Raw genomic sequence first — 21618 nt, 5'->3', positions numbered from 1 at the left:
AAAGTAAAAGTCGAATGCAAATAATTCTTTCGCTGTGAGTGGCCTGAGATATTGAGGTACACCATGTGCGATTGTGGTGTTGGTACGATCGAAAATGTGGTTATAAGAGCGAGTTAAGAATTGTCATCGCGATAATTTCCTCGTAAGATTTCTACAATGGATGTCAATGAGCAGATTGACTGTATTTGTGTCACTTAAAAGGCCGTAGTTCACATTCTGTATGTCTCTGTGTTTTGGTGGTCAAATTGTGTGAAAGAGGACATGTGTGGCTACAAAATGACCAAAGAACATGCGTGTAAAGTGAATATTTTGGCCGGGACGGCAATTTGTTTGGTAAATTTTCAAGGAAAGATTTTCTGTTCTACGCACTCTAGTGAATGAAGCCCGCACTCTAAGTTGGCACTAATTAGGCGAAACGGCCTGCGATTGAACTGCGATTTCGGAAAAACCGTTTAACGTATTCGAATACGGTTTGAACCACGAAAAAGTCCAGAGTCGTGTGAGCTTTCTAAAGTTTAAATCACGTTTCTACGACAAAGTATGCCAGAGTAATGAGGCTGCAAAAGTGAGGTTGATTTAGAGATAAATCCCATACATTGTCAATGGGAGGAAAAAACTATAAATAAAGTTAAATATTTTAAAAAGTATAAACTTTTTCAAAACAACTTTTTCACCAATTAAAGTTCAAAGATAGATGAACATTATAAAGTTTGAATGAAGTTTCAAAGTGAAAGTATGACGGAGTAATAAGAGCTCAAAAAAGTTAACTGTGAAAAATGGGACCTTTCTTCCATCGACTCTCACTATAAAGAATGTAAAAAAAAGTTAAAAAGTTAAAAAGTATAAAAAGTATAAAACTTTGTAAAAAAAAAAAAACAAGCAACCATCACTGCAAAGAGCTGAACAGTTTGAACTTTGAACTAAATTTCTAGTATAAAGTATGCGGAAGTAGTTAGGTGCCAAAAAAAAGGGTGGAATAAAGAAGAATAAATAAATATAGGCTGGCAAGAACTATTGTGTGCTCGCTGTGGCGAGCCCACAATTACTAGAGTCTGGTTGCCCATTCGGGCAACCACACTAACAATACAACAATACAGCAATACAATCAAAACTAAAATGATGTACTTTGAAGGTCAGAATCTTCAATAGATCAACTTCTATGTACCAAGATCACTCGATGCAGGTATAGTGCAGGACTATACACAATGATTAGTCTTTAGGGTGGTTGTGTTCCATTTGATATCCTTCTCCTATCACAGCAACTCACAAATCTTGCTGCTGTGTTTGCACATTGTTGTACTTCGCCCAGCAGATATGGGAGTTTTTTGTCATTGGTCATGTTTTCAAAATCTCCGTGTGTGGTTGTAATCTGTGGGAAGTATGTGTCTCTGATGTCTTGGTACAATGGACAGATGGTTAGGAAGTGTAGCTCGGTTTCCACTTCATTTTGTGTGCAGTGGTTGCATAGTCTGTCTTCTCTCGGGATACAGGTCTGCCTATGACGGCCTTTCTCGATCGCGAGACTGTGCTCACTGAGTCTGTACCTAGTTAAGATTTTTCTTTGTTTTGGGTCGGTCACGGTGCTCAGGTATTCTGCCACTGTGTATTCTAGTTTACTCTGCTTTTGTGTTGCTTCTTTCCAATGTGTCAGATAGTTTTCCTTTTGCGGTTTTATAATTTGGTTTAGTCCAATGGGTTTTCTATCTCGTGGCTCTGTTTGTGTTTGTGCCCGGAGTTCCAGGGCCAGCTGGCTGAGGGGGCATCTCTCTAGAGTTTCACTGTGTGTGAGTGCCTTGTTATGGAGTGCATCTAGGTCACTTTCTTTTAGGTGGTTGTAGAACTTAAGTGCTCTCTTTTTTATTTTGATTATGAGTGGGTATCGTCCTAATTCTGCCCTGCATGCATTATTTGGTGTTTTTCGCTGGGTATGGAGAATGGATTTGCAGAATTCTGTGTGTAGGGTCTCGGTTCAAGGTCATGGTTTGCTAATGGTCCCCAGATCTCGCAACCATAGAGGGAAATTGGTTCTATCACAGAGTCCAGTATTTTAAGCCAGGTTTTAATTGGGATGTCTATTTTGATGTTTCTTTTGATGGCATAGAATGCCCTTCTTGCCTTGTCTCTCGGGTCCTTTACAGCTTGGTTGTAGTTCCCTGTGCTGCTGATGTTTAGGCCAAGGTAGGTATAGTTTTTTGTTTGTTCTAGTGGGATTGTATTTAGGAAAAAAAATGGTGGTTTTGGCGGCTGGGCCTTTTTTGAAATATTATGATTTTAGTCTTGGTTAGGTTCACTGTCAGGGCCCATGTCTGGGAGAATTTGTGTAGGAGATCAAGTTGCTGCTGTAGTCCTTTCTTGGTTGGGGACAGCAGCAGCAGGTCATCTGCGTAAAGTAAGCATGCGCCTACCCTCTACTGGCTAATTGGATTTACTTTAGTGTATAGGCAATTTAGTTACCGGTATGTCAAATAATTCCTCCCCACACATTTGTTGTCGTCACTACAATGCCGTTTGACAACCCTATTATTGTCTTAATCCAACAGTGCAGTTAGCCTAAATTGTTTGTTGTAGCTTATAATCGACATTCAACAGTGCAGAACTAATGTTACTATATGTGAACTGCATTGTATTAATCGAATAGAATGCAATACATTTTTGATTAATATGTAGATGCTTTCAAAAGGCCATATATTGTTTTAATATTAATAGTTTCAAAGGCTTTGCCTTCTCTTTTTTACGTACCAAGTTAACTTGAATTTAGCCAGTGTTCTTTTGTGTGCAAAACTGTGCATACATTCTCATCCATATTATGATTAAAACAGCAGGATTTCACACCTGACACAGGAATTTCAAATCCTATTCATGTAACCAAATGGATTCCATTTGGACACTCTGAGTTAAATTAACTTTGATTTTACAATATACATTGGGGGTCCCAGAGATAAAAATGTAATTAAATGGGGGACCGTAGCCTAATTCAGGTCAAACCTGGGGCCCTTGAAATTAAAAAGGCTGAGAATCACTGCTAGAGCCGTAAAGATCTTCTCTTATAGGGGGGTCCTTGGCATATATTTTCAAATGGGGGTCCATGGGCTAATTAGTGTCAATTTGGGGGTCCTTGACATGAAAAGGTTTTGGGAACCACTAGCATAAAGAAACTGACTCACGGTTAGTATTCAATCAGGTCACATAGTCATTTATTGCAGCACAATTGTGTGTACACATTCAAATCCATTCCACAGGACGGTAAGAGATCGCTTAAACCATTGATAAAGAATCATCTTTTCTGTACAACCTCTGGCCAGACGCACCATAATCTCCGCTACAATGAGACCAGATTTCATAGTAGACACATAATGGGGGGTGTGACTTAAAATCAATTCATAATAACGAAGCTCCAAAAGTGGGGGGAAAAAAGCATTGTGTGCGAGCCAAATTTAATCATGACAATAATAAATAAATTCATAGATTTAAATTCCAAATTGATCATAATTTCTGTTTATATATAAAAAAAGCAAGTATGTTTGGTAACCTGCAAAGTGGGGCACAAAACCCCTTCCCCGGTGCAATATTGCCCTTTGCAGTATTATGGGCCATTCAAAGCTCTAATTGTCACCACTTTAAGATATCATTCAAAATGACTGGAGAGGCAATATTATACAATGATGCTGTGTGTGAATCTTAAAAGTCTAACATGTCAGCAAATAGCATGCCATATATAAATGGGAAAAAAACAAAAAAAACAAAACAAGATTTCATAAACCAAGCGAGGTTCAACTATGCCATGATACAGCTATATTAAGAGTCAATGAAAAATTACCCCTAGCACTTGACAAATAAATGACTATACTAATCATAACAATAAGGCATATTAGCTGAACAAGTGCCGTACTGTATATTGTAGTTTAAAAGAAATTAAAGGGATCGTGACATTAAAAGAAAAGTTTTTGTAATTTCTCTTATTTCTTTGAGGTTTTCTGAGCTCAATTGCACCCAAAAGACCTTTTGGGTGCATTCAGTCGATTTTCTGGGGGTTTTTTATCCTCAAACAAGTGCTCTGATTTGTCTGTGGAGTGTGAGGTAAGAGTCCTCAAATCCCATATATATGACATAAGGATTTGCCAGCAGATGTCACTGTTGAGGGATTTTGCCTGTTCTTTTTGCAGCTCAAAAGGCACACAGAACACAGGAAAAAACACTGAATGTTCAAAGTTCAGGTTGTGTGGGTGCAATTGAGGTCATAAAACCAAAAAAAAAAGAAAAAGAAAAAAAAAGAAAGTATGTCATGAAACCTTTAAGACAATAAACAGAGTTGTAGGTGTGCTGATTATTGCCGTCTCCAAAGGCACTGCAGCACGTTTCCGTTTGCTGACCGTTGCAGGTCCATTTTTACACCCTCAGTCAGAGCAATAGAGAACACATGATTTAGTGTGAATGATGCTTCTCAGTAATTTGGCGTGCAATTTCCCTTCCAAAAATACTTTGTTATGCTGTTCCTGCCCCCTTCAAAATGGTTGGTATTGGAAACGTAAGCGATCGATTCACTCCCCAGCGGACAGGAGCGGGTTAATATTTAAGACCTGTACTTGCGGAGCGTATCAGGGCTTCTGGAATGTTCCGAAATTAACGACTCGATTGTCTCAAGGCCTCAAGTCGTCCTCTCCACCGTTCACATGAGCAGCCAGTCGACACGTATTTACACAGAGGACAACTACAACCTGTACATTTGCATTGAAACAAAACACTCAACATTGACACAACATTCATTAAGACTCAAGATTGGTAGAAAGACTCAAGGCATCAAGACTTGTTTGCCTCCTAAAAAAAGGCAACCCTGGTTTCAGATTGTTTTCCAGCTCCCAAGTAGAAAAATATGTACAAAAAAAAGGTAGATAGATGGACTGGTGTTACTGTTTTGTGAAAGTGCACATTAGGAACAAACTGCTGGAGGTCTATATACAGTCGGATGGTCTATCAACTCATACAGATCAAGGGAAACTACAGTTACGTCTGGGCAGAGACATTTAAGAGATTAAGTAATAATGCGTAAAGAGCAGGGATAAAATCATTCTAGACTGGGCAATGACTGTAGGAACCCACACACGCGCACACACACACACACACACACACAATACAGCCATCCCATATACGATCTGTAAAGAAAGTAAGAAACACACCTCACCCGGACCCCCGAAGACTCACCTGCAAGGTTTCCATCCAAGCAACACACACACACACACACACACACACACACACACACACACACACACACACGCTCTTGCGTACAAGTGGTTTGCTTGGAAAGACCAAAATATAGCAAGAATGTGGGGGAAGAAGAGGAAAATAAAGTATTTTCCAGGCAAAGAGGGGGGGGGGGGGGAAGTACCATCTTTGGGCAAAGTCGAAAGTGTAAAAAAAAAAAAAAAAAAAAACTTTCTTTCGATAACATGATCCGGGGGCCCACAATCTACAGTCAACCCACACCTCCCTCCCCCCTGGGTCCTGGGTGCTGGGTTCTAAGGGCGACAGCCTGGCACTCAGATGAAGGGGGCTCCGAAGGTCTTGAGGCACCACTGCACGCTGGAGCCTGGAGGCTGGTCGATGCGGTGCAGAGCCGAGAGCTGCTCGGGGCTCAGTTCATCGTAGGCCAGGCGGTACTCCCTGTCAAAGGCCTCTGCACATAATGCGTACAACATGGGGAAAGACAAACAGTTATTACAGAAATTTAATACACTAAAAAACAATATACAAAAAAGTATTTGAAGTTGCACAATTAATGTGTCTCACATGCATGTATTTAGCCTACGTTTGTGATAAAGAATCTCACAAATATATTCTACAACAAGCAACTGATTCCTCTCCTAACGTCATGCGCTGGGCCTGGGTGATACAATGGATCAGTAATACTATTGCAAATGAGTAATTTATTATAAATAAAATAAAACAATTTCAAATAAATGCACAGATCATTTGTCTCGAGATCTGTAGCTTCGAGATCCACCAGGGAAGGGAAAACGAAAGTTTAAAAAGTACATTTGTGTTGAGTTCTTTCGCTGGTTCAACTTCTGCCTCTTCTGAGTTGGAGCGCAATGAGCGCATGCATGCAGAAGCAGCGCACGTGCGCAAACGCGTGCATGTGCACTCAAGAGCGAGCTTGAGCAATGCATTATGGGGCAGATTTGCTTCGCTGTGTTTTTGTAGTGACCATCGGATGCTCCCTACAATTCCCGGTGCATTGTGGGATACTTCAGTCCACTATGTTAGGGTGCAAAAATGCTCACTACACATTCGGACACTACAACAAAATGGCGGAGCGCCAAAGTAGTGCACTATATGGGGCATAGGGAATTAATTCGGACGCAGCCTCTGTGACACATCTAGGGGCCTCAATCTGCAGTCAAAGATTTTCCTATTGGTCGATTTGCCTGTCTGCTTCCTGGTTTCTTTTCGACCAATGACAGAGCTTTTATGAACATCTTTGAATGCACTAGATGTGTCACAGAGACTACATTGTTTTTGAGAGCGTTCTACCCATTGCTGCCTGTCTGAATAAAAATAAATAAAAAAGGTCATTAAAGTTTTGACACATTATTGCTTATAGCCTCTTTAATCAGGTCACGGTTTATATATTTAAGCACTGCTTAGATGTTTTTACTGAAGTGCTGTACGCGTCACTTACCCACGTCAATGTTCTCTCTTCCCAAAGCCACCAGTGCGAGGAACAGGATCTCTCTATAGATGCTCCTAAGGGAGAAAGATTTGATTTGATTTTTCTGTTGACATCGCGGTCGCCACAGCACACATCATCTGAAGCAGATGGAAACGGATGATCCGCGGTGGCGACCCCCGATAGGAATTAGCCGAAAGAAGAATAAGAAGGTTGGTTATCGATGACTGGGAGGAGAGCCTACATGAACAGTACTGGAAAGAATGAAGTGAAAAGAAAATGTGGCGCAAATCTTTGAATATATATTCTTTCAGAACGAACGTTTCTTTTTTTCTAAATTTTTATCCCACGATTTTGTAACCCAGTTTTTCTTTTCACCCAGTGTCAATTATCTAATGTAATCCTGAGCGCTACACTTCCTCTGCCAACCTGGGGGGGCAGTGGACTGACCTCATGCCTCCTTCTATGCATGAGGAGTCCAAGCTGCTTCTCACGTTATTCCGACCAGTTCCTTTCCCCTCCATCAGGCGCCCCGGCTGGCCAGGGGGAGGTAGTTTTAGAGAACAGGATTACGGCATGTTTTTGTGAGGGTATCTACCCTAGGGGACACGGAGAGAACATGCAAACTCCACACAGAAAGGCCCTATCGCCAACCCCCGCCTCGGGTATGGGCACTGATGACGCGGAGGAGGGAACACGCCGCCAGTGCCCACAGCGTCCCCAGCGGGAATCAAACCCAGGACCTTCTAGCTGTGAGGCGACAGCACTACCAACTGTGCCACCGCGCCCCAGAACGAACGTTTTTAACTCAAATCTTTGCTTCTGGGGGGGGGGTCACTTGACCAATTACATATATCTTTTGGGGGGGTCCTTGACATGAAAATGTTTGAGAACGACTGACATAGAAACATAAGGTATTTCAGAAAACTCAGGATTTAGAAGACATTTGCAGAATCGAGATCAGGTCTAAATGGGTTTTTAATTCAAAGGAACTCCGGGTGAACGAGGCTGACCTCTGCCGTTTGCCGTCTGGCCGTCGCTTGACCTCTCGGAGGAGCAGGTTGATGGGTCCGTACACGTCGTTGGTCTGGATGCTGCGGACGATGGTGTTGAGGAGGGTGCGTGTCTCCTGGTGGTCCGTGGGAGCCAGCGTGCCCTTCTTCTCCCCTAATTCACAACACATTCAATAGTTAAGTGTCACACTAACCCATTTTGGGGCGGGAACCACTTTTGGTGTTTTAAAGCATTATGTATATACTTTAGCTATTGAAAAATAGCAGATCTACACTTGTAGGTCTGCTATTTATTTTTAAATCGTGAAAATCTTTGATTATATATTATTACAGAGTGAACATTTTAACTCAAATCGTTGCTTCTCATGGGGAAGTCCCTGGAACAACATATTACCAGATGGGGGGGGGGGGGCGGGGGGGCAAAGGCATGTTACATAGGGTCCTTGACATGAAATATTGAGCACCACTGATACAGATACATAAGGTTTTTCAGAAAACTGTCAGGATTTCGATGAATAAAAAAAAAAAAAAAATTGACGTCAGGCCTAAATGGGTTAAATGTTAATTGATTAACTTAACGGAGGATTTTACGGCAAAGCTTCAGATGTTACCATAAAAGTCCAGTGTTTGGGTGAGTCACAGTAATGCACAGTAAATTAGTGTGTATTTTACAGTTAAGTGTTCCCATGACTTTGTATTTCTTAAAGATGGAGTGCCACAATTTTTGTATTTTTCCAGTTTTCCATGTGTCTATGAGGTGACAGTACTTCATTAGACACCCTGGAGTCATTTTTATGTGAAATGTGTATTAACTTTGTATTTAGGGTTTCTTCCTGGAGGCTGAACCCTTGACAGTCAAACGGGCCAATGAAATAAACAGTAATATAGTAACACCACACTATCAGCCCCTCCCCTAACCCCTCCCCCTTTATCATACAACTACAGCTGTGGGTGCGGCTTCAGTTCAGGTGGATCACCACCCATCACCACCCACCAGGCAAACCAAGGAATACTTAATGAACTGGTGGGCGTGTCCACATAAAAGCATGATTTTAACAAATACTGTACACTTTTTGGAAAAAGTTTATCCCCCTTATATTGTAATAATACGTGATGATCATGTTTTATGATCATCTTTAAGCCACACTGCTGTGGCAAAATCCCTGCTGGTACAATAGAAACAAGAAGTCAAGTAGGAGGGAAGTGTTCCAAAAGCACATAAAAAACCCATATTGATATATCAGGTTTGCCTAAATGCATGTGACTGGAAAAAAACTGAAATTATATTTTCACAATAAACATTTTTAATGAGTGAAACATACTTTACAACTAGCTCTGGTCCATAGCTCTAATGCCGTTGCAGAGAGCTATGGGACTTTCAATGAATTGCCCTGGCATGAAATGCTCACAGCCTCTCGACTTCTGCTAAAAGAAAAATAACGTTTTCGCTACTAACCAATACAAAGACGGTTTTGGTCATTAGAAAGACTACTTTCCCCGGTGGACGCACTCTGAGCCCCCTACCACACATTTTTTGGCCAGAAAAAGTTATTTGTTTTCACCGGAAGGAAAAGTCTTGACTATGGGATCTTCTGTTGGCAATATCGTATTTTTCTTTCTTTCTTTCTTTCTTTCTTTCAGAATGAGGAGAAGGGGGGTTACTTACACAAGGTTCTCCAGAGCTGGTAGAGGGGATCTCCAGGATCCTGATTCAAGTTGATGTTGTCCCACAAGAGCTGGATGTACACCTGCTTGCTGTCCTGGGACAAGGAAGTCACTGGTATCTACAAAAGACACACACAAAGTTTCTGAATCCTCTCTGAATCTGCAGTATGTATGTACCAATTCAGAGCACTGGGAGTCAAATACATTACTTAAAATGTGGCGCAAATCTTTGAATATATATTCTTTCAGAGCAAACGTTTTTAACTTAAATCTTTGCTTTTGGGGAGGTCCCTGGAACAACATATTTTCAGACGGGGGTCGGCGGCCAATTACATATCTTTTTGTGGATTTTTTTAATGACGGATGTAGTCACCACGACCACAAATAGAAACTAGCTAGCCTAGCCACCGAGTTTGCTGCGCTCTGGGAGAACAGAGCAGCTGAATTCTTTGTTTTGATTAGGTGTGGAGTGGTGCTCGTTTGAACCACGGCTAGAAGGCTGTTTCAACCAATCAGATTGCTTCCTCGAAAATTACACTATTCATTCCCAGAATAAACCTGGCAATGAGCAACGTGGCTGAAACAATGCACACCTCTAGGTGTGCATTGCTTACTTTCAGCTGTGACTGAAAGTAAATTAAAACTATTGAAGAGTCTAAAAACTACAATCTAAAATCAAAATGTGCTGCCAAAAACAACACCGTCTCTAACCTGTACTCCGTTGTTGCAGTGCTCAGAGGTGAGGATGAGTCCAGGAAGGTGACTCGGCAGGTCCAGGCGGCGGAAATACCACACCAGGTTCCAGAAGATGATGGGGTGCTGGCTCAGGAACTTGTGAGTGTAGATCACCTGGCACCACATATTACAGTGTTTAACTCACAATGCCACGTTCTACATCAGAGGTGGGCAACTTTGACGATGGAGAGGGCCACTATATTTCCACACTCACTCCCTAGGGCCATATATTACTGTCGTAGCAAAAATTGCCGATCTACAAGCTCAAAACACGTACAGTAGATCTGCTATTTCTGAGAGGTACTGTGGAGCCAGGGCTTTTTGACATAGGTGGTTGCACACCGGCCGTGTTTTATGGAAACTAGCCCCCACACACGCTCGGTGTGTTGGGGACCTTTACTCCTTCTACTCTGTTCATATGGTGGCTGCCTCTTGTCTCCATACTATGTTATACATGTCTGTCTCCACTGCTTTATGTCTTTCCACCTAACATCTTATCAACTGTTAAGACAAATCATAAAAAATAGATGACACCAGTCTTTGCTAACTTGGCATCAGGAAATTGCACGAACTATATACTGTACATTGCTGTAATTTGTGTCTCTTTCTCCTCCTCTCCATTATAGCCAAAATCTCACACCAAAATTCAGGCCCTGCGTGACTCGTTGTGAGCGGTTAGTTTCAGTGAAGAGATTAGGTGTAGACTGGGGGGGAAAAGGAGCTGGTATAGGAGTATAATTATGGTTTCATAACTGGCGGTTAAGAACTAGCGGTGAAAGTAATGTCTAATGTAATGTGTGTATAGGTATTGGCCTGTGTGGGTGAGTTACCTGATCTCCCTCGTTTTCCAGCAGGGTCTCCAGCTCTTTGCGCAGCACCAAGGGACTGAGATAGGGCACGGATACGGGCTTGGGGTTCGGCCTCTTTGCTGTCTCACCATCCTGTCACAGGAACACAAACACATAATTTATCCAAACAGTGTATGTACTCGTATTAAACTTAATCATCACGCTAAAATATGCATCTGAAAACATTATAGGTTATAAATAAGACACAAGCTTTGCTTGCCCGTCTCTCTGGGACAAACAAACTCAACGCCACACACAGTCAAAATAAAATGCTCCAAATAGCCATTGCACAGGGTTTCTTTAAAAGTTCTGGTGCGTCATTTAAAAAAGCAATGAAGTAAACACCAATGGGGGGGGCGGGGGGGCACTCACCGCCACCTCGTGCAGGCTGGAAGGTAGGCTGGTGGTCGAGATGCCATGTCCTGGTCTCTGCGACGACGACGAGTCCAGGCACCGCAGGGGCCCGCCCACGCTGTTGCTGCGCGTTAGTGACGCGCAACCACTCCGTTGGTGCTTCCCCGCGGCCTGATGCTCCACCAGACCCAGGGGGTCCGACTGTGCCGGCTCTGGAACAAGACTGGGGCGAGCGCACACACACACACACACACACACACAATGGTGTTAGCGAGAACAAGGTGCTGGCAGAAACAGAGATATTGGGAATTAACAACACAGTGACAACGCACCATGTTGTTTTTGGCAGCAAAAAAGTTGAGTCTGTCAGTCTTTTGGAATGAAACTTGTTTTTTGTCGACAAAAATGCATTTTTGCAGGCCTTGGTGTTGTAATGGTAGATCTTACCCGTGGTTGCATGCTCTACATGATCTACAAGTTCACGACGCATCATAACGTGATGCGTTGTGTGCTTGTAAATTCAGAGAGCAAAACCTGTGCGCAACCAAGCATAAAATGACCTCTTCTCCTAACATTTTTGTCTAGTTTTAATCTGTTAACGAAATTGACAGTATATATAGTCATAGTTTTAGTCATCATGGCCTAGTTTTTATTTCGTTTTCGTCAGTGAAAAAAAGGTAGTCGACGGACTTTCGTTTTAGTTTTAGTCGACAAAATCAACGGCGATGTGGAGTATACTGTACACCTTTTGTGCGTGGCAGAGTGGTTATCCGGGGTCTCCCTGGGTTCCTCCTCGGTGGACTCTGGGAAGGCGAGGAGGTCTGAGGCCTTGGCGTCTGGCGTGGAGCTGCAGGCTGTGGGCTGGGCACTGGTGCTGTGGATGCTGTCTCCTGAGACACTGGGCTTCATGTAGAGCCTGGAGAGGAAAGACCATGGAGTCTGTACCGACTGGCAGACATCAGCACCACTTCCCTTTAGCTTAACCCATTTAGACATGTCAAGGACCCCGAAAACCGACCCCCAATGTCGTCACCAAACACCAAAAGGGGTTCCCGCCCAGAATGGGTTAATATTATACAATTTAGTATGATCAGAGGTGCAATCCATATTCATAAATAAATATAATTTGTTATATTGGTTTGTTGTTTTGTTAAATGTTAATAGAAGACCAATCAAGAGTAAAACTGTACTTAATACATTGTCTTTGAACCTGGATCATCAGTGATTAGACTGCGAAAGTTGTTTTGGAGTTCATATTTTTGTAAAGTTTTGCATTGATCTCCTACAGCAGCGGACACCAGGCATAGTGGACTATTGGCTCAGGAATTAAAAAAAATAAAAAAAATCTCCATTGAATTAAAAGCTTTATGGGGTGAGTAATTTATTTTATTATTATTTATGGCGGGGGTGAGGTATTCCTTTTAACCCATTCTGGACGGGAACCCCTTTTGGTGTTATACTTTAGCTATTGAAAAATAGCAGATCTACAAGCTCGTAGTGTGGCACTTGAAAAATCTTGAAAAATGTGGAACAAATCTTTGAATTCTTTCAGAGCAAAAACAACATATTTTCAGGCCGCCCATATTTTCAGATGGGCGGCCAATTACATATATTTTTGGGGGTCCTTGACATGAAAATGTTTGAGAACCACTGACAAAGAAACAAGGGGTTTGTTGTAGAATCGTCCTCAGGTCTAAATGGGTTAAGAGGGGTTAGAGACTAGTGACTCATCACTGTCCCATGCCGTATAGCCAAGAGGACGGGTTCCTACCCGGTGCTCGTGCGCAGGTCGTGGAACTCCATTTGCAGCAGGGGAAGGAACGCCGTGCGACAGAAAGGGCAGTTGGTGTTCAGGTTGGAGTCGTCGGCCGTCCAGCCTGCCATGATCTCCTCGTCATAGACCAGGGCCTCGCAGGAGCGGCACTGGGAGCAGCTGGACATCAACACCTGTGGTACGGAAAGGAAGAGTCCATGGGGGCCATTTTGGAAAAGAACATGGGGCCCCTTTCCCTACTTCCTTCACAGGTTGATACCGCCGCCATTCTGGTCAAACAGAGTCAGGGTGCTGCTATTGTGCGTGTTGGCCAACTGGGTGTGTAACATGGGGGTCCTTGAAATTAAAACAAAGTTTAGGAACCACCACACACTAAATGTCTTAATTAGTACCATCAGTAACACCTGTGAAGGAAGTAGGGAAGCGGCCTGGAAGTAGGAAGTAGAGTTATTCTGTGGGCATATAGCCCATTAGTAGCCTATTATTACGCACATGACCACTGAACAGTAGTACAGATACAACGACCACGTACAGCCTTTGCCTTTGAACAGCAAAGCAACTACAAATGCACAGTTTTCAGTGTGTATGCGTCGTCTCACCTCCAGAGCATAGTTCTGGTAGATGCTGGAAGAGGAGGCGTGGTGTGAGGATCCTTGCTCCGAGTCGGGACCCCTGCCTGCTCGCCCCGGAGTTAGATCTGGAGAGAGCAGAAACAAAATGCTCTCTTAACCCATTTTTGGCACCGAGTGCCGCGCTATGGGGTCCTTGACATTAAATATTGAGAACCACTGACATAGAAACATGAGATTTTTCAGGAAAAAAAGACATTTTAAAAAGATTTTAAATTTCAACATCAGGCCTACATGGGTTAATGACAGAGATTAATTATTTATAAACAGATGGAACCTCCTAAGTGAACTTCCTGAGCCCACCACCTGGGGTTCCCCATCTACCCACAAACGACACAACACTTATGGCTGTATTTTGCGTGTCTTAAGTTATTCCCTAACTTGAGTAAACTAAAGAACTGGAGGCGTGATCAATGCTCTTTGGCCACTCAGAATAGCCAAATGGCATTGATCACGCCTCCGGGTCTTTAGTTTACTCAAGTTAGGGAATAAGACCTGGTACTTAAGACACGCAAAATACAGCCCTTAGTTTCAAAATATAAGATGTAATATATATAGAGGCCACATGGGGGATAAACTCCACACAAACCATGCATGCGTGAAGGTTTGGGAGTATCTTACGTGTCTGGTGCGACGTCCCCCGGCCCGTGTCACTGCTGCCACTGCTGCTCCCCAGACTGGTGTTGCTGTGGTTCAGGCCGTTGGACACCAGGCCTGGGATGGCTCCTCCTCTCTCGCCGGGGCTGTGGCCCCCGCCGCTGTGCCCCGCCAACATGTGCTCCTCCAGATGGACGGGGAAGCCTCCGCCAGCACCCTGGGCTAGTTCATCCTACAGCAGAACACACACACACACACACACACACACACACACACACACACACACACACACACACACACACACACACACACACACACACACACACACACACACACACACACACACACACACACACACACACACACACACACACACACACACACACACACACACACACACACACACAGTTTGGAGATTATTTGAATGCCCCGTTTTAGTCTATATCCGTCATGGCTGCAGTGATTTTGAATAGTTTTCATTTAGTTTTAGTCACATTTTAGTCACCTAAATTGTTTTAGCGACTAAATAGCATACGATTTTAGTCGACTAAATCTACAGTTAGTAGACTAAAATGTATTTTGTATTTGGAGTTGATGCCGTCATTGCCGTCGAAATGACAGATTTTACACTGCGATGCGTTGTGAGCTTGTAGATCGGCTATTTTCTACTTTTCGTCAGTGAAAAAAGGTAGTTGCTGAACATTTTCCGTCATAGTATTAGTGGCCGTAATAAACACTGCATGGCTGTATCTTCGAAATGTTACAGACCTCGCTAAGAGACAGTCTCGAGCAAATCCGCTTTATGGAACAACGTACCTCGTCGTCCGAGTAGGAGTAAGCCGACGCCACTGCCCCCCACATTTTACTCGCAACATTCGCCGCCTGCTTCATGCCCGACTTAAAGACGTCCATTTTAGGACCCGAGAGCAGGGTGTCCATCTTCATGCCCGAGATGCTGTTGATGACCGAGCCCAGCGAGCCCCCCTGGGACGACTTGACCAGAGCCGTGAGCGTGGCGGACCGGGGACTCGCCGCGACGGCCGTCGACGAGTTTCTGCTCTTGGCGGCGAAGGTCATGGACCGAGTGACCGCGTTGGGGCTGCGCTTGGGGGTGATGCCTGGCGAGCCAGACGGAGTCTTGACGGGAGGCACGGGCAGGCTGGACCTCCTCTCCAGCGTGGTGGGCGGAGCGTCGGTAGCGTCTCCCTGGCCCTGGTGGAGCTCCATGCTGGAGGACTTGGCGCCCAGCGGGCTGCGCAGGCTCATGTACATCTCGATCTCCTCGGCCAGGTTGCGCGACACCACGGCGGGGAGGGAGGAGCGCGGCGGCTCCTGGCTCGTCACCGAGGCCGACTCGTCGCTCTCCGACACCAGGAGGGAGAGCGGGTCGGCGCCTACTTCCACGTCCTCCAGGGTCAGGGCCAGGGTCGGCCCGCGGACCCCAGACTCCTCCTCCTCCTCCTCCTTCACTCGCGTTACAGTAGTTTCCTCCTCCTCCCCTTTGGCCCTCGGCTCACACACCATCTCCTCTGCGTCACGCCCCTTCTCGTCGTCCGGTGTGGGCGCCGCGTCCATTACAGGTCCCTCCTCCTCCGACAGCTTGCCCAGTATCAGCCCCCCGTGGTCGTCCTCGGGCTCCTCCGCCAGGTCTTTGAAAAGTGCTTTGGACACCGTGCTGTTCTGCTGGGCCGGGGGCGGGCTCGACGTCGCGGCGCCGCCGACACACAGGGCGGCCGCCAGGATGCGAGCGTCGGCGCCCATGCGGCTGGCCATGTTGTCCACGGTGCCCTTCTCCGACAGCATGCCCGCGCGGCTCTCGGCGCTGAAGCTGCAGCTGCGCTCGGCGAAGCCTTTCTGCCGCTGCGTCTGGGGGGCTGCGTCGTCCGGCTCCAGCACCGTGCTCTCCTCCAGGAGGGACACGTCTTCGCTCTTTCCACGCTGCTTGAAAAGCTTCCCCATACCTGGACACAGGTGGACAATACAGTCAGTGGGGCCATCAGGTCACTTTACACATACAGTATATACTTTGTTTATAAACTGCAATTTTTTAAATATATATATATATCAGAATAAAAGCCATCAACTGGGTGTTTTTTACCAAACCAAGAGCAAATGTTTGATGCCATTTGACACCAGTCAGTTACATCTCTATTATGTTAAAGATGGAGTGCCATGATTTTTTTCCCACCCTAAAACATGATCATCAGGTCTTATTGTTATATTAGGAGGAAGAAGTTTTTCAAAAAAGGTGTACAGTATTTGTTAAAATGTCGTATTTCATTAAGTATGCCTGGTTTGCCTGGTGGGTGGTGATCCACCTGAACTTAAGCTGCACCCACAGCTGTAGTTGTATGATAAAGGGGGAGGGGTTAGGTGAGGGGCTGATAATGCTGTTTTTTTTTCATTGGCACGTTTGACTGTCAAGGGTTCAGCCTCCAGGAAGAAACCCTAAATACAAAGTTAATACACCATTGCACATAAAAACAACTCCAGGGTGTCTGTCACCTCATAGACACATGACAAACTGAAAAATAAAAAAATTATGGCACTCCATCTTTAACAGATTTGAGGGAAAACTCAAGATTATTATTTTTTTTTCCCCCACACACCCCTCACCAGTTTCCCTGCCAGCGTCGAAGCTCCCACCCGACAGCTTCACAATGCTGGGGACCTTTGAGAGGCCGTCCACAGCTGGGCCGGGGGGCTCCGTTACCGCCCCGGCACCACCCACAGAGCCAGCCACGCCATCTCCTGCATTACGAGAGGCCAACAAAACATAAGATGAATGAGTGTAAGCTGTTGATTTCGTCGACTAAAACTAAGACGAAAAATGTTCGTCGACCACCTTTTTCCACTGACGAAGACTAAATGGAAACTAAATGAAGACTAAGCTGAGCCATGATGACTAAAACTAAGACTAAATATATTGACAATTTCGTCAACAAATAAAATCTAGGCTAAAATGTTAGGAAGGGACTAGTGGACAAAAGTATAAGTCATTTTATCTGCTAATTTCAGCAAAATCAGTCATTACGACGACATCAAGGCCCGCCAAAATACATTTTAGTCGACTAAATCAACTGTAGATTTAGTCAACTAAAATCTTATGATATTTAGTGGACTAAAACTAGACACCAACACATTCCAGGTGACTAAAATGTGACTAAAACTAAATGTAAACTATTCAAGAGACTGACTAAAACTAAAATCTAAATTTGCTGCCAAAAACAACACTGACAGGCAGAGAGGGAGGAACATCGGCACAACAAAACACAGGACCTCCGGTCGGAATCGACAGTGGGGGTCAATGAACTCATGTGAATACAGTGCTAGTCAGCGTTGATTTTCCACCTGGAATGTTTGTGTGTTCCGTCTAGTTTTGGTCAACTAAATATCAGAACATTTTAGTCAAATTTTACGCACACAACCAAGTGTAAAATGACTTGAGTGTCCTTTACTTATACTGGATCTCTTGTCCACTAGTGCCTTCCTAACATTTTAGCCTAGTTTTTATTTGTTGACGAAATTGTCAATACAGTATATATAGTTTTAGTCATCATAGCTTAGCTTTCATTTAGTTTCCATCAGTGAAAAAGGGAAGTCATTGGATTAGTCGACAGAATAAGCCAAAGAAAACACGGACGCGTCCGTGTTTTGATTGTAATGGAGGTGAATTCATGACACAGCACCAGGCTCACCATTGTGCTGCGTCTTGGCATTGTGAACTGTGGAGAGGACAGACCCAGCAGTGTGTGAAGACTCTGGCAGGTCCTGATGCAACTCATCTTTGGAGCCGTAGCCTTGGTCAGACTGCCCCCCTGTGGCGCGCACACACACACACACACACACACGTGTTGTATTCACACACTAGACCGAAATTCACTCATCATTACAGCCATTTGTTTTTATTCCTTTGCTTTAGCTCACACTTTTTGCTTCATAATACAACATTACATAAACGGCATGTAAATGTCAAGCTTGGGGGCCACATGCTGGGGAGACAATGGGACAGTTGTGACTTTTGAACCTCAAATGTCACAGTTGTGTTTTTTAACAGCTCGACCTGTTGAGGTAACAAAGTAGCGTATGTGTACCTGTGCTGCGGTGGTTGTTGGTGGTCGTGGAGTCGGCAATAACCAGGCCGCGGGCGAACAGCGTGTGCTCCCCGTTGACCTCCCCGGCGCTGTCGGCACTGCCATGACTCAGGCGGTCGCCATCGCCAACCACTGACTCACCTGTTGATGCAGCTGCACAGAGACGGACAGACAGACAGACAAAGATGAAAGCATCCAAACAAGAAGAGAAAGAAAATAAGGGTAATGGAAACTAGACAGAAATGTAGGAGCGAGACCCATTCTGAAGGGGCAACCCCTTTTGGTGTTTTAAGCATTATGTGCATTATGCTTTAGCCATTGAAAAATAGCAGATCTACAAGCTCATAGCGCGGCACCGATCGTGAAAATGTGGCGCAAATCTTTGAATATATATTCTTTCAGAAGACTTTTATTTTATTTTGACGTCAGGCCTAAATGGGTTAATAGGAGAGAGTAGCCATTTATGAGCTTAATTTTGTATAGTGTTTCAGTTCCAAATTTGTAGTTTATGGTTTCAGAAAATGCATTTTCTAAAAAAAAAAGTTACTGAACAAACACCGTAGCAATGAGTACTATCACAATATAGAGCTTTTTAACACTTCTTTTATCTTATTCATTTTTTTCCCTTCATTATATATAATATTTTGTGTTTTTGCCGTTTTATTTCCCGATATCTTGTAACTTGTAAATGTGCTATATCATTATCATTTAATTAACTAAAATCACTTACACAACCCTTTAGAGACAAAAACAAAAAGCTAAACTATCAAAGGTCAAAGCCTAAATTCTGCATGGGTTGGCAGCCTAGCTTGCTACTTTCTGAGAAGAAGACAAAGAGATCACTCACGACTACAAAACGATATATTGCCCGAGAGACTAACGTTTCCCCTTTCAAACATCCCAGTCGGGACCTAAACCATGACAGACCTGTAGTGATAATGGTGGACCTAAACCATGACAGACCTGTAGTGATAACGGTGGACCTAAACCATGACAGACCTGTAGTGATAATGGTGGACCTAAACCATGACAGACCTGTAGTGATAACGGTGGACCTAAACCATGACAGACCTGTAGTGATAACGGTGGACCTAAACCATGACAGACCTGTAGTGATAATGGTGGACCTAAACCATGACAGACCTGTAGTGATAATGGTGGACCTAAACCATGACAGACCTGTAGTGATAATGGTGGACCTAAACCATGACAGACCTGTAGTGATAACGGTGGACCTAAACCATGACAGACCTGTAGTGATAATGGTGGACCTAAACCATGACAGATCTGTAGTGATAATGGTGGACCTAAACCATGACAGACCTGTAGTGATAATGGTGGACCTAAACCATGACAGATCTGTAGTGATAACGGTGGACCTAAACCATGACAGACCTGTAGTGATAATGGTGGACCTAAACCATGACAGACCTGTAGTGATAACGGTGGACCTAAACCATGACAGACCTGTAGTGATAACGGTGGACCTAAACCATGACAGACCTGTAGTGATAACGGTGGACCTAAACCATGACAGACCTGTAGTGATAACGGTGGACCTAAACCATGACAGACCTGTAGTGATAATGGTGGGTCTTTTGCTGTGAGACGTGTGGTGCAGGGCCTGCTTGAACTGGGCCACCCCACGGAGCACGAGGCGAAGCTTGGTCCACATGAAGAGGCCACTGCGGTTACGGCTGGGCCATGGACTCTCCAGAACCGCCTTGATATGGGAAAGCAAATCGTAGAGGAGAAAAGAGTGGAGTGAAATTACTTTTCATACATGCTACCAGCTCATTTTAATGACATTAATGACAATGACAAATATCCCGTTTTTTTAGGATATTTCTATTGGAAGAAATCGTATGAAATGTGAGTATGCTCAGTCATATAAACATAAAACAATCATGTGCCAGAGTGATTGTGGTCAGCACGCTCCCTGCTGACTGTGCTGAGCCTCACGCCTAGCGGGAGTCTGAAGTTTGTCGTGGCCAACTGCTATTCCATTGGCCCATTAGCAACATGGCTTCGTACAATAGTAGTGCAATGTTAAATATTTCTAATATGCTACCTTGTTGTAGTATCCATAGGTTATGGCATTGGGGAGCACGCCGGCTTTCTTCATCTCCACCAGGACACGCACGGCCATGACAGGAAGCCCCCACACACCGCACAGCTGCATGACTACTCTGTAACATACCTGACAACAAAAAACAGCACATTTTGATTTTAGTATTAGTCTATTGAATAGTTTTCATTTAGTTTTAGTCACATTTTAGCCACCTGTAATGTTTTTGTCCGTCTACTTTTAGTCGACTAAATATAATCGTAACATTTTAGTCAACTAAATCTACAGTTGATTCAGCACAATTTTCAGCATGCAACCAAGTGTAAAATGACTTGTGTCTTTTACTTATACTGGATCTCTTGTCTTGTCCCTTCCTAACATTTTAGTCTAGTTTTTATTTGTTGACCAAATTTTCAATATATTTAGTCGCAGTTTTAGTCATCATAGCTTAGTTTTCATTTAGTTTTCGTCAGTGAAAAAAGGTAGTCGACGAACATATTTCGTCATAGTATTAGTCGACGAAATCAACAGACAAGGCTTGAGAGCTAGATCCGATTTAAAGCTTTATTCTGGAACTTATTTTAATTAATAAAACATTCTGTACGTTAGAGTGCGCTAATACACTAACTAGCGAATCTGGAGTGTTTGGATGTATACTTTCCCCACTCTTCCATTGAGAAATTCAGACTCTGCTGTCGTGTAGAATAGGGGTTCTCAACGTTTTTGGTATATATATTATAAGCCCCGAGCTGAATTAATTAAAACAGTTGCACTGTGTTTACAAAAGTCGATTTGCTCGTCCACATATGATGTAAATTCTCCTTTCATTGTCAATGGCATTTAATGTTTGTGTTGTCAATGGCAAATGTGACTGGTGTTGGGACGAAAAGCTAGCGCCTCTAAAACACACACACACACACACACACACACACACACACACACACACACACACACACACAGCTGTGTACCTCGTCCAGGACTTCCACCTCTGTGTTCCTCATCTTGAGGAGGATGGTGTAGGCCTGCTGCATGGCGCGGCTCTTGGACTTGGACAGTCGCACGGCGGCCGGCAGACAGATGAACCACAGGCTGTAGCAGTGGCTGTGCAGGCAGCGCGCCCAGTGTGGCGGGTTGGAGTAGAAGCGTTTGGCCATCTTGTACGCCAGCTTTATCTCCT

General features: G+C 44.0%; 1 protein-coding gene across 1 annotated transcript in view; it reads right to left on the bottom strand.

Annotated features, from left to right (window-relative positions):
* Positions 1–3177: 3177 nt before the first annotated feature.
* dennd4c (DENN/MADD domain containing 4C) overlaps positions 3178–21618 on the bottom strand; it is a 70124-nt gene continuing 51683 nt past the window's right edge. The window contains exons 17-34 of the mRNA XM_083788347.1: positions 21410–21616; positions 20445–20573; positions 19949–20096; positions 18374–18526; positions 17978–18097; positions 16896–17030; positions 15096–16240; positions 14304–14511; positions 13653–13750; positions 13051–13226; positions 12025–12195; positions 11298–11502; positions 10908–11018; positions 10054–10191; positions 9344–9461; positions 7678–7831; positions 6677–6741; positions 3178–5671 (exon numbers count right to left, since the gene is read on the bottom strand). Coding sequence (XP_083644473.1) covers positions 5535–5671; positions 6677–6741; positions 7678–7831; positions 9344–9461; positions 10054–10191; positions 10908–11018; positions 11298–11502; positions 12025–12195; positions 13051–13226; positions 13653–13750; positions 14304–14511; positions 15096–16240; positions 16896–17030; positions 17978–18097; positions 18374–18526; positions 19949–20096; positions 20445–20573; positions 21410–21616 — 3618 coding nt within the window. The 3' untranslated portion in view covers positions 3178–5534. The remainder of the gene's footprint in view (positions 5672–6676; positions 6742–7677; positions 7832–9343; positions 9462–10053; positions 10192–10907; positions 11019–11297; positions 11503–12024; positions 12196–13050; positions 13227–13652; positions 13751–14303; positions 14512–15095; positions 16241–16895; positions 17031–17977; positions 18098–18373; positions 18527–19948; positions 20097–20444; positions 20574–21409; positions 21617–21618) is intronic.

The sequence above is a fragment of the Protomyctophum parallelum genome (assembly GCF_964188405.1).
Source record: "Protomyctophum parallelum genome assembly, chromosome: 18".
NCBI lineage: Eukaryota > Metazoa > Chordata > Actinopteri > Myctophiformes > Myctophidae > Protomyctophum > Protomyctophum parallelum.
Note: the sequence above shows the minus strand (reverse complement) of the source record. Positions and strands in the feature narration are given on the sequence as shown.